The sequence below is a fragment of the Octodon degus genome, unplaced genomic scaffold (assembly GCF_000260255.1).
Source record: "Octodon degus isolate 3935 unplaced genomic scaffold, OctDeg1.0 scaffold00280, whole genome shotgun sequence".
Taxonomy (NCBI): Eukaryota; Metazoa; Chordata; class Mammalia; order Rodentia; family Octodontidae; genus Octodon; species Octodon degus.
This window is the reverse complement of record NW_004524856.1, coordinates 1525828-1539235: the sequence shown is the minus strand read 5'-3', so window position 1 is coordinate 1539235 and position 13408 is coordinate 1525828. Positions and strand designations below refer to the sequence as shown.

The following is a 13408-nucleotide window of genomic DNA, read 5'->3' as shown; positions in this document are numbered from 1 at the left end:
CAAGGATTTATTTTTTTAATGTATTTGGTACAAGATCTACAGGGTCTCACTACACAGATCAGACTCGTGATCCTCCTGTTTTCAGCCTCCCAAGTGCTGGGATGATAGGCACTCGCCACCATGCCTAGTGTCAGTCACCACCCGCGGACATACACACCGTGACCGACCACAGCACTCCGCCTAAGCAGGCGCTTTAGTCCACTGAGCTATCTGGAAGTCGTAATTTTTTCTGTGGTCTTGAGAGTTAGCCTTTAGTAACCATGTTCCTGTGTTTAAAGTTGTGTGTGCCTATTACTAGACTGGATCCAGGGCTTTTACTCTGAGCTATGTGTGCATCACCCACCCACCTTGTAATTCAGGCTGGCCTTGAACTCACTTTGTAACCCAGGCAGGCTTCAAACTGAGCAGACCCCTGCCTCAGCCTCCCAAGTACTGGGATTACAGCCATGCTGTACCATACCTGGCCTTGAAAAGACGGCTTTCTGCATGTAGTATCTTTGTTTTTATTTCAGTTAATTTAGTAGAATTGTATAGATAGCAAATGTTCGGCTGCACTTAAGTATTACAGTCTTGCCTAGCAAAGCTCAGGGTCCTGAGTTCAATCCCTGGTACCACAAAAAAAAAAAAAATACAGTCTTACTTAAAACATTGTTTTGGTGATCATATTCATAAATGTGAAGCCTAGTGGCTTCGTGTTGTTAACCCCAGTTCTGTATAATGACATTGAAAGGTTTTGGTTACTTGAGGTTAGGTATAAAAACATCTTTAGAAATATGTATGATTGCCTAGTCTTGACCCCTGATCAGTACCTATTTTGCCAGCTCAGCCCACTCTGGGGGAAGGGCTGGCACAGCGTGTGGTGCCAGGGATTGAACTGCGGTCCCTGCGCACTTGCCTAAGTTTGCCTAAGCAGCCACTTTAGACCGCTGAGCTATCTCACCAGCCCCCTGATTCTTTGTGCCAATGACAGGTGTTTGTTCTTTTTGGTGAGAGGGTTGTTGATAATGTAGTTCAGGCTGACCTGGAACTCATGATGATCCTCCCGCCTCAGTCTAACAAGGGATGGAATTACAAACATGCATCACCATGCCCAGTCAACACATGATTTTATTGATATACTTTTGCCTAGATTTCCTCGGCCTGTGACTGTGGAGCCTATGGACCAGTTAGATGACGAAGAAGGACTTCCAGAAAAGCTTGTTATAAAGAACCAGCAATTTCACAAGTATGTGTTCATGATACATTACCTGTTAGGTGTTATTTATTGTTTGACAGTCTCGTGTGTTTCAGGCTGATTTTGAACTTTCTGTGTAGTTCAGCCTGGCCTTAAACTTGCTGTGATTGTCTTGTTTCAGCCTCCTGAGTGCTGGGATTACAGCCTTGTACCACTATACTCCACTTTTTTTTTTTTTTTTTCTTAATATTTATTTATTTATTTATTTAGTGTGTGTGGCCAGCTCAGCCCACCAGGGGGCGGGGGCTGGCTGGCTGGCATGTGGTGCTGGGGGATTGAACCGCAGTCCCTGTGCTTTGCTTAGCTTAGCTTGTTCTAAGTAGGTGCTTTAGACCACTGAACCATCTCACCAGCCCTCTACTTTTTTTAATGTTGAAGTATTTTAAAGGGATATATGAGAGACAGGTGTTTGCATTATGTGTCCATTGGCATTTAACTTTGCTTTCAGGAATGTGTTGCTTTACTGGGGAAATCTTTTTTTTTTCCAAAGTTTTATTGATAAACAGCAATGAGACAGTTTCAAATCAAATCGGAAGTACAGTTTCAACAAATAATACACTGCATATATTCTTCTTAGTGGTTAATTGCTGTACAAGATGCGGACTTGTGATCCTATTTACAAACACCATTAGAACAAATCATTCTATTCATTAAGAGAATGCAACTATATATCTATCCCAACCACTTTGAATACACAGATACAAAATGGACATTCATCGGTATACTACATTTTTTCTAAGTTCCGTTATTGAATATTATAGGTGTGTAAACTCAGCAAAATATTCTAAAAGAGTCCAGTAGCCCATAATAGCATTGGGTCTTCTGTTTAACTGGCAGTGTCAGAAATTATTGACCTGAGTCCCCCACAGCTCAACTTAACAGCATGGCTTTATTTCTTATATTTCGTCTTCATACTTTTCTACTGGATGGTTAAGACCAAGGTAAAGCAGGACCTATGCAACAAGAGTTGTAGCTTTTCGGTCTGCGAAGGTCAGTGAAATGCCCTCAGGATTTGTCCTGAGATCCTGTACCTCAGATTGTAGAACCTTTATCAGTGCAGCCATGTGGATGAGTCACAGCCATTGCTTGGCCAATGTGCTCTCTGTGAAAGCCTGAGAGAGTGTCTTCTCTTTACTGGGGAAATCTTGAAACCTAATCTTGGAAACCTTTCTGTAGGGAGCGAGAGCAGCCACCTCGATTTGCACAGCCTGGCTCATTTGAGTATGAATACGCCATGCGTTGGAAGGCACTTATTGAGATGGAGAAGCAGCAGCAGGATCAGGTGGACCGCAACATCAAAGAAGCCCGTGAGAAGCTGGAGATGGAGATGGAGGCTGCTCGCCACGAGCACCAGGTCATGCTGATGAGGCAGGGTGAGTATAGCCCTGTCAGTTTTAAAGTAGAAGATAGTAAAAGGCTTTTTTGTGTGTGTATGTGGCTGGCTCAGCCACCCTAAGGGGGCTGGCACAGCATGTGGTGCTGGGGATTGAACCACAGTCCCTGCGCTTGCCTAAGCAGGCACTTTAGACCACTGAGCTATCTCAACAGCCCAACAAAAGGCTTTTTGATAGGAGTCTGTAGTGTTCTGTAGAGGAAGACCTAAATCTCTGCTTTTATTTTCTCAAGTATTTTATGATGCTCTTGGTAGCCAAATAAATGGCTTGGATATAGGGGTAGAGAGTCCTAGATTCTTGGAGAAGGAGTTGATAAATTTGACTTGAATTTTGGAACCTGCATTCTTGAATACTCAAGGACTATTATCCTCCTTGTATTTTGGATCTTTATGGAAAATCAGGCATATTGAGGGATACTGTCAATCTGTTTATAGATTTGATGAGACGCCAAGAAGAACTTCGGAGAATGGAAGAACTGCATAACCAAGAGGTCCAAAAACGAAAGCAACTGGAGCTCAGGTAACTTTTCTCGAACCTTTTTCTCTGGCAACTGGAAAAGGTAATGTCCTCTTGTTTCCTACCATCATGCTGCTTTGTACATCTGTAACAGTATTGGTGAATATTTCATGGTTGCTTCTTAGGTCTACCCTTTGAATGGGAGATGTATGGTTCTAGAACTTAGCTGGGGCTGCCTTGGAGGGAAAGCATCCAAGTGTCGCTCTCATCAGGCTTCCTTGGGGGTTGCCGTAGTTGTGGGTGAGCTGTGCTGGTCTCAGGTGCTGGGTGAGCTGTACTAGTCTCAGGTGAGCTCATCTGCTTGGCTCAGGCTTCTGCTAAGAGCTGCTGCAGTTTTGGAATGTCTCTGTCTTAAATACATTGATTTGGCTCTCTAGGCAGGAAGAGGAGCGTAGGCGCCGTGAAGAAGAAATGCGGCGACAACAAGAAGAGATGATGCGGCGACAGCAGGAAGGATTCAAGGGAACCTTCCCTGATGCGGTATATCTCCCATGTGCCCATGATGATATACCAGGTCATTTGTGATAGCACAAAACCACCATGAATTGTGTGCTAGGAGATGAAGTTATGAACAGTTTATCTATGCTATGAAATTCCATTTTCGAAAAAAGTGATTCATGAGAGCTAGAGGTAAGGTTTGAAAAGGAGTTCATCTTATCTTACAAGCAATTAGGATGCAAAGTTGGGCCTGCTGTGCCGGCCCCACCCCCGGGGCTCACTGAGATGGCAGTTGCGTCTGGGTGAGGTGGCACATGCCGGTAATCCCAGCGCTTGGGAGGCTGAAATCCGGAGGATCACTACAAGTCCAGTCGGTGTGGTGACACCTTGTAGACCCTGCACTAAATTCAAAAAGAAACAAAAAAACCCAGGATGCACAGTTGGGACCTCCACTGTATGTTCACTGTATGCTGTAGACTCAATAGTTATAGAATAAGGTAAATTGAGTTCTGTTAACAGCCTTACTTAATTTACTGCTGTTCTTATAGTTGTAGAAGTCGGAGTACCAAAAGAAATGAACTGTTTCTCTCCGTACCTCTCACTTTTGTTACTGATGGGAACGGCTTATATCCTGATAGCTGTGTGGCCTGAACTCCCTGTACAACTAGTAACGGGCTGCTGGCCTCAGTGCTCTTGATGTGTTTTCATTGTATTTTATTCCTTTAGTGTGTAGTTCTCAGTGCATTATGGTAAAATGTACTACTCTCTTGGACTGTCTTTGAGTATTTTTGTTTTTCAGCGAGAGCAAGAGATACGGATGGGCCAGATGGCTATGGGAGGTAAGAACTTAAGGTGTGATGGCTCTGACTTATTTTTTGTTTGTTTGGTGCCTGGTGAGCTATATAGCTTCTCTCACCTTTTCCAGCTTTTTTTCTTTGTTTTGTTTTGTTTTTTTTTGGTTTTTTTCTTTTCTCTTTTTTCTTTTTCTTTTTTGTCTTTTCAAGACACACTCTCACTGTGTAGTTCATTCTGGCCTTGAGCTCACATTGTAGCCCAGGTTGGTCTCGAACTTAGTGATGATCCTCCTGCCTCAGCCAAGTGCTGGGATTACAGGCATGTGTCACCAGGCCCAGCACCTTATTCATATTTAAGGGTCTGATATTTTCAGGAACATCTTTGGTTGGTTGGTTGTGGTCTGGTGGAGGTGGTGGTGGTGGTTGTGGTATCTCTTAGTTCAGAAGTCTTACTGAATTTTTTCTTTGGTATAGAAAGCAAGTCCGTGTACTAATGACACTACTCTGCTTTAGGTGCTATGGGCATAAACAACAGAGGCGCCATGCCCCCTGCTCCGGTGCCAGCTGGTACCCCAGCTCCTCCAGGACCTGCCACTATGATGCCCGACGGAACCTTGGGATTGGTAATAAATTACAGGACCTTAACAGTATTTCTGAATTGTGGGAGAAAAAGGCTTCACTTTCATAGCTCCCGGGCCTAGCTTAGTTTTACAGGAAATAACACTCTTTAGAACTACTGGTATCCATGAGATTTTTTGTTGTTTTCATTGTTTGAAATAAGGTCTCTGGGCCGGGGAGATAGCTAGGTAGAATAAGTGCTTGCCTGGCAAGGGCAAGGGCCTGAGTGAGTTCAATCCTTGGTTCTGCCAAAAATAATAAGGTCCCCTGTGTAGTTCAAGCTCTCTCTGAACTCACTATGGAGCCTAGGCTTGCCTTAAATTTACTGCAGTCCTCCTGTCTTGGCCTCCTGAAGGCTAGGATTACAGGTGTGTACCACTATGCCTGGTAGTTATTTTTAATTTTTTATTTTATTGAGAAAGAAGTAACAAGACAGTTTCAAAGCAGGTTCGTAGGACAGTTACAATAATTAATACATTATATATTGTTGTCTTTGTAGTAATTCATAGTACAAGATGCAGACATGATATCTTGTCTAAGGTTATTTTTACTCTTAAACAAATTCGAACATACTGTATCTGAGTACTAGCCAATCTGATTGCTACCCTGAGTGAATAGGTTGCAAAGACAAGAATGAAAGTTCAGGGGCCGGGGAGATGGCTCAGTGGAATAAGCGCTTCCCTGGCAAGCACAAGAACCTGAGTTCAATCCCCGGTTCCGCAAAAAAAAAAAAAAAAAAAGGAAGTTCAACATTCTCACATAAAATAGCCTTGAATCCAAAGACATGGCTCTCAGTGCCAGAGCTTTTAGTTGTGTTAAAGCATGTAGTGCCAACAAAACTGGTTAGGCTTAAGTGCTGTAGAGTAATAGCCTGCCCTTGTCTAGTTATTAATCAGCAAAAAGGGCTTGCAGTATTGTTTAGTCTGTAGTGAGGAATGTAGATAAAAAGTTGAAGGTGAGATGACTCAATTTGTCCCTCATTCAGATGTGTTTCTTCTGAAGGTTACCCAGGGCTAGCATCAAAAGCCTTGAATAGTTGGGAGGAAACAGCATCCATGAAGAGGCTGACTGAAGGTGGGTGGGTAGCTTAGCCCAAGTAAGTGTGCTGTAACATTACTCTTTTTTTCTCTTTTTAAGACGCCACCAACAAGTGAACGCTTCGGCCAGGCCGCTACGATGGAAGGAATTGGGGCAATTGGTGGAACCCCTCCGGCTTTCAACCGTGCAGCTCCTGGAGCTGAATTTGCTCCAAACAAACGTCGCCGATACTAATAAAGTTGCAGTGTCTAGTTTCCTGAAACCCTTAAAAGAAGGAACCCTTTTGGACTAGCCAGAATTCTACCTTAAAAAAGTGTTAGGGATTCTTCCCAATAGTTAGGTCTTCCCTACCTGTACTACTCTAAGGGAGTATGCTGGGGGCAGAGGGCAAGGGAGGGGTGATACTTAACAAATTCTGTGTGGTTTGTTTAATCGGTTCTGTGTGACGCATTCCTGAAATTTCAAATATAATGAATTGTTGAAGGCTTGGGGAACCATGACAGGATGATTCCTTAGAGTCCCATTGATCTTGAGCATTCCGGGTTTTTTTGTCCATCGTGTTTTATTTGCTTTCTACACCCCTCACGCCCAGAGACACTGCCACATACGCCACAAAAAAAAACAAATATCTCCCAGTGACCTTAGCCCCATTGCTCCATTTGCTCCCAGGTGAGAATTCAGGCAAATGTCCTCAGGCCCAGACAGCATATGTACGGTTCTGTTATATCCCATATATTACCCTTTCATGTACTAAAGACATCTTCTCTTTAGAGATTTTCATTTTAGTATATCTTTAAAAGAAAAAATCTTGTGTTAACTTGCCTCCATGTTTTCCTTGGGAAAGGATATCCCAGAAATGACATTTTTTGTGTTTATGATGTTGCTGTTCACAGCTTTTCTTGATAGGCCTAGTACAATCTTGGGAATAGGGTTGCTGTATGCTGAAGGTCCAACAGTAGCTCTTAGCCTTGCCTATCTTAGGTAGTTATGCTGTGCATTTTTTATTGGTGTACCATGTTTGATTTATCCCTGATACCTTAAATTTGGAGTTTTTCTGAGAAATGGAGCAGTAATACAGCATCAACTTATTAAAGTACATTTTAAGCCTTTTAATTTTCTGTGCTGTTTTTAAAGGGGAAGGGAGGGAAGTGTGAAGTGTGGTAATCCTATTTTAGAATATGAATGGTAAGCTTTGTAAGTGTGATGGGGGGGCGGGGAGATAGCTCAGTAGAATAAGTGCTTGCCTGGCAAGTACAAGGGCCTGAGTCCAATCCCTGGTTCCGCAAGAAGAAAAGTGATGTGTTACGAACTTTTGGTTCAAGTGTTCGTCTCAGCAAGTGGGAGGAGGTGTGATGATACATGCTGAGAGATGGTTAGCAAGGATTAGTGTTTTCAGTACTACGTGGAAAGTGATCCCAGGGAAACTGCTTTTTATTTTTTTGAGAGGGTCTCTGTATATGTAGTTCAGGCTGGCCTCAAAGTCACAGCAGCCCTCCTGCCTTGGCCTCTTGTGTGCTGGGATTACAGGCATGCACCCCATCATTCCCTGATCCCAGGGAAGCTTTAAATGGGAAGAATGACCTAAAAGAATTGAGGTACCTTCATAGAGCTGGGGTGAGGGGGTGGTCTCCATTGGTATTTGTTTCTGAGCAGCTGCTGGTATGTCAGAGGCTTGGAATTGGCAAAATCTAAAATTGTCTCAATAGTAGTAAGCTGACCTCATGCAAGTTCCAAGCTCTGTTCTGCTTGATCCCTTTTTTTTTCCCCAAGCCTGAGCTAAAATTCTCATAAGCTCCTTCCTATTGGCTGGGAAGACCAATTGGAGTTCCTTGTCCATGTTAGGAGGTGTATGCCTTCTGAACTAAAGATAGAACCAGCAGGCCTTTCCAGGCAGCTTAAAGCCTCCAGAGTAAGAGGTGTTCCCTGCTCGGCAGACTCCTTGAAATACCCTTTCAGTAATTCTACCAATACCTCCATGTCTCTACTCTGCCATAACAAAGGCTGTGGGCAACAATTTGACCCCACTACCAACCATCCTGGTGAGTAAATGGACCTGACCAGGACATCTGTGGGGTTCTTGGGAGTGGGTGGTCAGTGGCGGGGCGTCTGTTAAAGTAGGGAGAGAATTTGATGCACAGGCAGTAGTTAGTCTAAATGATCAGTCTGTGCTGAAACATGGAAAGAAAACAAACATGCCAAGCATGGTGTGTGCCTGCAATTCCAGCACTCAGGAGGCTGAGTCAGGAGGACCACTGTGAGTTCAAGGCCAGCCTGAACTGCTTAGTGAAACCTTGTCTCAAAAAGGTTACCGTCAACAAAAAATTAACCTGGAGAAAAAGAATCATTTGATACAGTTCTCTTCCCTTGATTTTTCTACGGATATCCACAGATTCCTGTTGCTATCACCCTGGGGTCCCAATCTTCCATGATGCACTCAAGGTGAGAAGTAGGTGAAGAGATAGCAAGAGCAGTTCAAAAAGGAAGTATACCCAGGAATCTAAACTCATCTGGGTCTCTTACCAGGGTTGGTCCTGCTGCCAAAAGCGAACTGTAGATTTCTCTGAGTTCTTAAACATCAAGGTAAATTCCTTCACTTCCTTGGGTTCTGCTCTTATCAGGAGGATTCTATTTCTAATCTTTTTCTTCTTATTTATACTAGGGTTGTACTGTGGGACCACACTGTGCTGAGAAGCTTCCTGAGGCCCCTCCTCAATCTGAGGGCCCTGCTACCAGTTCACTTCAGGAGCAAAAACTTCTGAATACAATTCCAAAGTCAGCAGAGACCTTGCGCCGAGAGAGGCCTAAGTAAAGAGGAGGAAATCCCTGGGTTTTCCCTGCGTTTAGGCAACGTCCTAGGAGTGATTAAATGGATCATTGGGATTTGGTAAATAGGGACCAGAGATGTGAGGAGGATTTGGAATGTACATACAATACTCTCTGCCTTAAAGGAAATTTGTTTCTGGAAAATGCCCTCTGCCCTAAAGGAGAGGGGGTCAGGATGCTGGGACACATTATTTTGAATCAACGGAACAGGTAGCCCCAAATACATGCTTCGCAGATAGTAACTAAAAAGGGATTATTGAGAATGACTTTTCTTTCCTGGCGAAGAGCTTTAAGATAAATCTTACACAGACAAAAGGAAGTATTGGCAGCCAGAAGGCTACAGAAAATAATTTTGTGAGGCTAGTAAGAGCAACAGAACCATGTTAGGTCCAGTGTTAGGAAGGTGAGATGATGCATTTCACTTAGAGCAGCTGAGGAGAGGGACAAACTTTGGGGATTATTTCCCTAGGGTTCAGGAATGTTGGATGTTCACAGAGACGAAATTGGCAGTGGGTTGAAATTGAGAAAGGTATGTGAAATGCGTGTACCAACTTAGCAAAACAGCCCACCATTATTTAACACTATCAAACACTAACAAAAAGAAGTATAAGGGGAGAAAATTGGCAGTGTGGTAACTACCCAATTTCCCCAACCCTGCCTCCCTTTCACTCCATTAGATTTAACTCCATTATCACAAGTTTGAGTGTTGGAGCTGGCAATCATGATTAATAGGCAAAACTAAATCATCTGTTGGGTGTGGCGACATACACCTGTAATCCCAGCACTTGAGAGACTGTGACAAGAGGATCACTTGAGTTGAGACCAGCCTGGACTCCATAGTGAGTTCAAGGCCAGACTGAAATGAACTACATAGTGAGACCCTGTCTCAAAAAAAAAAAAAAAAAAAAAAAGTTAAACAATTTAAAAAACCCTAAATCACCTGCCTATAATCCCTAGGTCTGAGTTGCCCCTGAAGCTGCTGCCAGTAAATATATCTCATGTCCTAGAAATGGCATTGGAACAAAAAGAACTAGACCAGGAACCTGGAGCAGGTAGGTACATTCTTAGCCGGGCAGGCCTCACAGACTGGAATGGCATGAGGTGGGGCGATGTGAATAGGTTCCTGACTCTTACTTCCCTTGCCAGGAATGGATAGTAGTCTGATCGGGACTGGTTCCTGCTGCCAGAACCCCGGATGTGACGCAGTAAGAGTTTTGGGGAGTTCATGTATTTGGCTGAGAGATGCTACACTTGAAAGTGACTGAGTATAGACATGGGGGTAAGTGGGGTACACCTTAGAATGACCTGATTCTTTTCCTAATGCTTCTTTATCCTTACTAGGTTTACCAAGGCCCAGAAAGTGATACTACTCCATGTACCTACCACCCAGGAGCACCTCGATTTCATGAAGGGTGAGGGAGGGGACTAGGTAGTTAGTGAGGCAGGTTTCTCCCAATATTGATCGTAAGTGTGGGAGATTCGGGGTAGGAATACAATTGAGTTATCTTCCTGCCTCAGGATGAAGTCTTGGAGCTGTTGTGGCATCCAGACTCTGGATTTTGGGGCATTCTTGGCACAGCCAGGATGCAGAGTTGGTAGACATGACTGGGGGAAGCAGGTAAGCTCCGACTTTCCTGATTCTTGATTAGAATGTGATCCCAGAGATAAACTCCTCCCATACCTCATGGCCAAGTGCCCTGTCTTCTTTCTTTAGTATAGATCAAAAAAAGAGTCAGTTCCTGGGCTGGGGCTGTGGCTCAGTAGTAGAGAGCTTGCCTAGCTGGCCCAGCATGTGCTAGGCTCCGAGTTCTATCCTGAGCACTGCCAAAAATCCAAAAAGATTTAACACCTTATTCCTCTGTAGTCTAGAGGGCTTTGCTGCATGGAAAATCTTGTTAATCTTTCTGAGAATCTGGCTGGGTCTTTTCCACATACACCTGAGGATGAGAGCTCCTCTTAGGTAGAGCTCTCTCTCTCCCTCTCTCCCCCAACGCCCCCCACCCCACTTCACACTGAGCTGTCTCTAGCTTGCTTTGCTTGATGCAGTGCTGAGGATTGAACACAGGGTCTTCACACTGAGCTATACCCTAGCTCTTTTATTTTTATTTTTTATTTTTTTTAATTTTTATTTGTGTGTGTGTGTGTGTGTGTGTGTGGCCAGCTCAGCCCACCAGGGGGCGGGGCTGGCATGTGGTACTGGGGGATTGAACCGCGGTCTCTGTGCTTTGCTAAGCTTGTTCTAAGTAGGTGCTTTAGACCACTGAGCCATCTCACCAGCCCCTACCCTAGCTCTTTTAAATTTTTGGAGACAGGGTCTTGCTAAGTGCCCAGGCTGGACACTTAAACTTGTTATCCTTCTGCCTCAGCCTTCCACAGTGCTGGAATTACAGTCATGTACTACCACCTCTATGAGTTTATTCTTTTTTTTTTTTTGAATTTTAAAAAATCTTTTGTTTGCATAGGATCTTGCTATGCAGCTCTGACTCAGTGATTCTCCTATCTCAGCCTCCCCAGCGCTGGAATTATAGGCATGTGCCATCACACCTGGTTTCAGGGTCTGCATGGCATGCAATACCAGGGATCAAACCTGGGTCCTTGCTCTTGCCAGGCAGGTGCTTAGACTGCCGAGCTTTCTCCCCAGCTCCTCTAAAACTTTATTCTTACCATTCATATTTCACATCTTCTCTTTAGCTGCCAGCATCTTGCCGCCATGATTGGCACCAGACAGATTCTGTAGTGGTGATGACTGTATATGGCCAGATTCCACTGCCTGCTTTCAACTGGGTGAAGGCCAGTCAAACTGAGGTGAGGCACAGTCTGATACAGGGTGGAAGGCTAGCGGATTGGATGGTAGTACAGTCTTTCAGGCAAGGTGTTGTATGCAGTTAACCTGTAGGCTCCATAGTCCCTGAGAAGAAGGGAGAGCTGTTAGGTCTGAGTTGTCTGGCCACCCTATGGATCACTCTGGCCTGTCTGTCACAGTGACTTGTTCTGACCTTCTATCCTTGTACTTCTTTTCGCTCAGCTTCATGTCCACATTGTCTTTGCTGGTAACCGTGTATTCCAAGCACAGATGAAGCTCTGGGGGGTAAGTGAAGACAAGGAGGGGAGGAAGATAGGGTGCAAGAAGGACCAGATTGGAAGTGTCCTGAGGGAAACATTTTTAATGCGACCTTCATTTGCTATCATATTCCCTCCCCCTTCCTTCTCCTCTTCCTCTTCTCTTTCATCCCTCTCCCTCTATCCCATTTCTTGCCTCCCTTTCCCTTTTTTATTTTTCTCTCCTCACCACTCCACCCAAACCCTAATCCCTTTGATTCCCTTGTTCCTTCTTTCTCTTGTGTTCCTGTCTCCTCCTCCTCAGGTCATAAACGTGGAGCAGAGCTCTGTCTCTTTGATGCCATCTCGGGTGGAAATCTCCCTTGTCAAGGCTGACCCAGGATTCTGGGCTCAGCTGGAGTACCCCAGTGCACTAGCTGAGAAGGCTAGGGCAGGGGTTGTGGTAGAGATGGATGAGGAAGAATCTGAGGATTCAGATGATCTGAGCTGGACAGAGGAGGAGGAAGAGGAGGAGGCAATGGGAGAATAGCGGCACCAGACAGTTTAGTGTCTAGCTAGGACTCCAGTGACTCCCTTAGACTCTCTGACCATGTGGTATCATAGAGCAGTAGGAGGCTAAAGAAGGGGAGACAAGACTGTCCACGCCTGACTGTTTTATGCCATAAATAAATCTTGTATTCTACAGTTTCACATAGTGTCATTCTCTTACCCTACTATGTAAAAGATAGTATTTATCCCCCACTTCCTTGTGTGCTCAACACACATGTTAAAACAAGCACATGTACATGTATTCTGTTCTTCACAGCCACCACATATTTACTGGGTGCTTCCTCTGTGCCCAGTTATGTGTTAGGTGCTCTGGAGATACCTGAGAAATAGAAGATTTACTCATTCCTCTTGAGAAAATTATACGCTGGCTGACATGTCAAGGCTAATCTACATGAAAGAAGAATAAACACCAGATAGTGTTACGAGTGCTAAATTGTATAGTATGGCTTTTTTCTTTTTATCTTTTTAATTTTTTTTTTTTTTTTTTTTTTTTGGTGGAACCAGAGATCCCTTGCGCTTGCCAGGCAAGCGCTTATTCTACTGGGCTATCTCTCCGGCCCCATATCTTTTTAAATTGTTTTGTACAGTCTTTAAGAGGTATAAGGCTCCATGGGAAAAAAAATAGCACTTTAATACTTTTGTTTTGTGTATGGTCCTGGGGAATTAAATCAGGACCTTCACAACGAGCTACATCCCCAGTCCATTTTTTTTTTTTTTTACCTTAATGGAAAATATTTATTTATTTATTTTTGGTTTTTTGAGACAGGGTCTCACTATGTAGACTAGACTGGCCTTCAACTCACTGTGTAGCCCATGCTGGCCTTGAACTTGTGGTGATCCTCCTGTCTCAGCCTCCCAAGTGCTGGGATTACAGGTGTGTGCCACCATGCCTGGCTTTGTCAATTTATTTATTTATTTTTTTTAATTTTTTTTTTAATTTATTT

The 13408-nt window shown here is 43.9% G+C and overlaps 2 protein-coding genes across 5 annotated transcripts in view; both read left to right on the top strand.

Annotated features, from left to right (window-relative positions):
• The window catches only part of Nono (non-POU domain containing octamer binding), a 22885-nt gene extending 16239 nt beyond the window's left edge, over window positions 1-6646 (top strand). Inside the window, exons 6-13 of the mRNA XM_012512832.2 lie at window positions 709-746; window positions 1130-1225; window positions 2411-2607; window positions 3063-3147; window positions 3522-3624; window positions 4382-4421; window positions 4890-4999; window positions 6132-6646. Coding sequence (XP_012368286.1) covers window positions 709-746; window positions 1130-1225; window positions 2411-2607; window positions 3063-3147; window positions 3522-3624; window positions 4382-4421; window positions 4890-4999; window positions 6132-6266 — 804 coding nt within the window. The 3' untranslated portion in view covers window positions 6267-6646. The remainder of the gene's footprint in view (window positions 1-708; window positions 747-1129; window positions 1226-2410; window positions 2608-3062; window positions 3148-3521; window positions 3625-4381; window positions 4422-4889; window positions 5000-6131) is intronic.
• A 1266-nt stretch (window positions 6647-7912) lies between these two features.
• On the top strand, window positions 7913-12605 carry Itgb1bp2 (integrin subunit beta 1 binding protein 2). 4 transcript variants are annotated; one of them, XM_004646787.2, is made up of 11 exons: window positions 7913-8071; window positions 8422-8471; window positions 8556-8612; window positions 8692-8837; window positions 9813-9907; window positions 10002-10060; window positions 10197-10267; window positions 10374-10473; window positions 11547-11660; window positions 11881-11943; window positions 12220-12605. In XM_004646787.2, the coding sequence occupies exons 1-11, from the start codon at window positions 8008-8010 to the stop codon at window positions 12442-12444; spliced, it is 1044 nt and encodes a 347-aa protein (XP_004646844.1). In that variant the 5' UTR covers window positions 7913-8007; the 3' UTR covers window positions 12445-12605. The 4 variants fall into 4 exon arrangements, with proteins under 4 accessions (XP_004646844.1, XP_023562870.1, XP_023562871.1 ...); XM_023707102.1 differs by lacking the exon at window positions 11547-11660 and having other exon boundaries at window positions 12220-12599; XM_023707103.1 differs by lacking the exon at window positions 8422-8471 and having other exon boundaries at window positions 7977-8071.
• The last annotated feature ends 803 nt before the right edge of the window (window positions 12606-13408 follow it).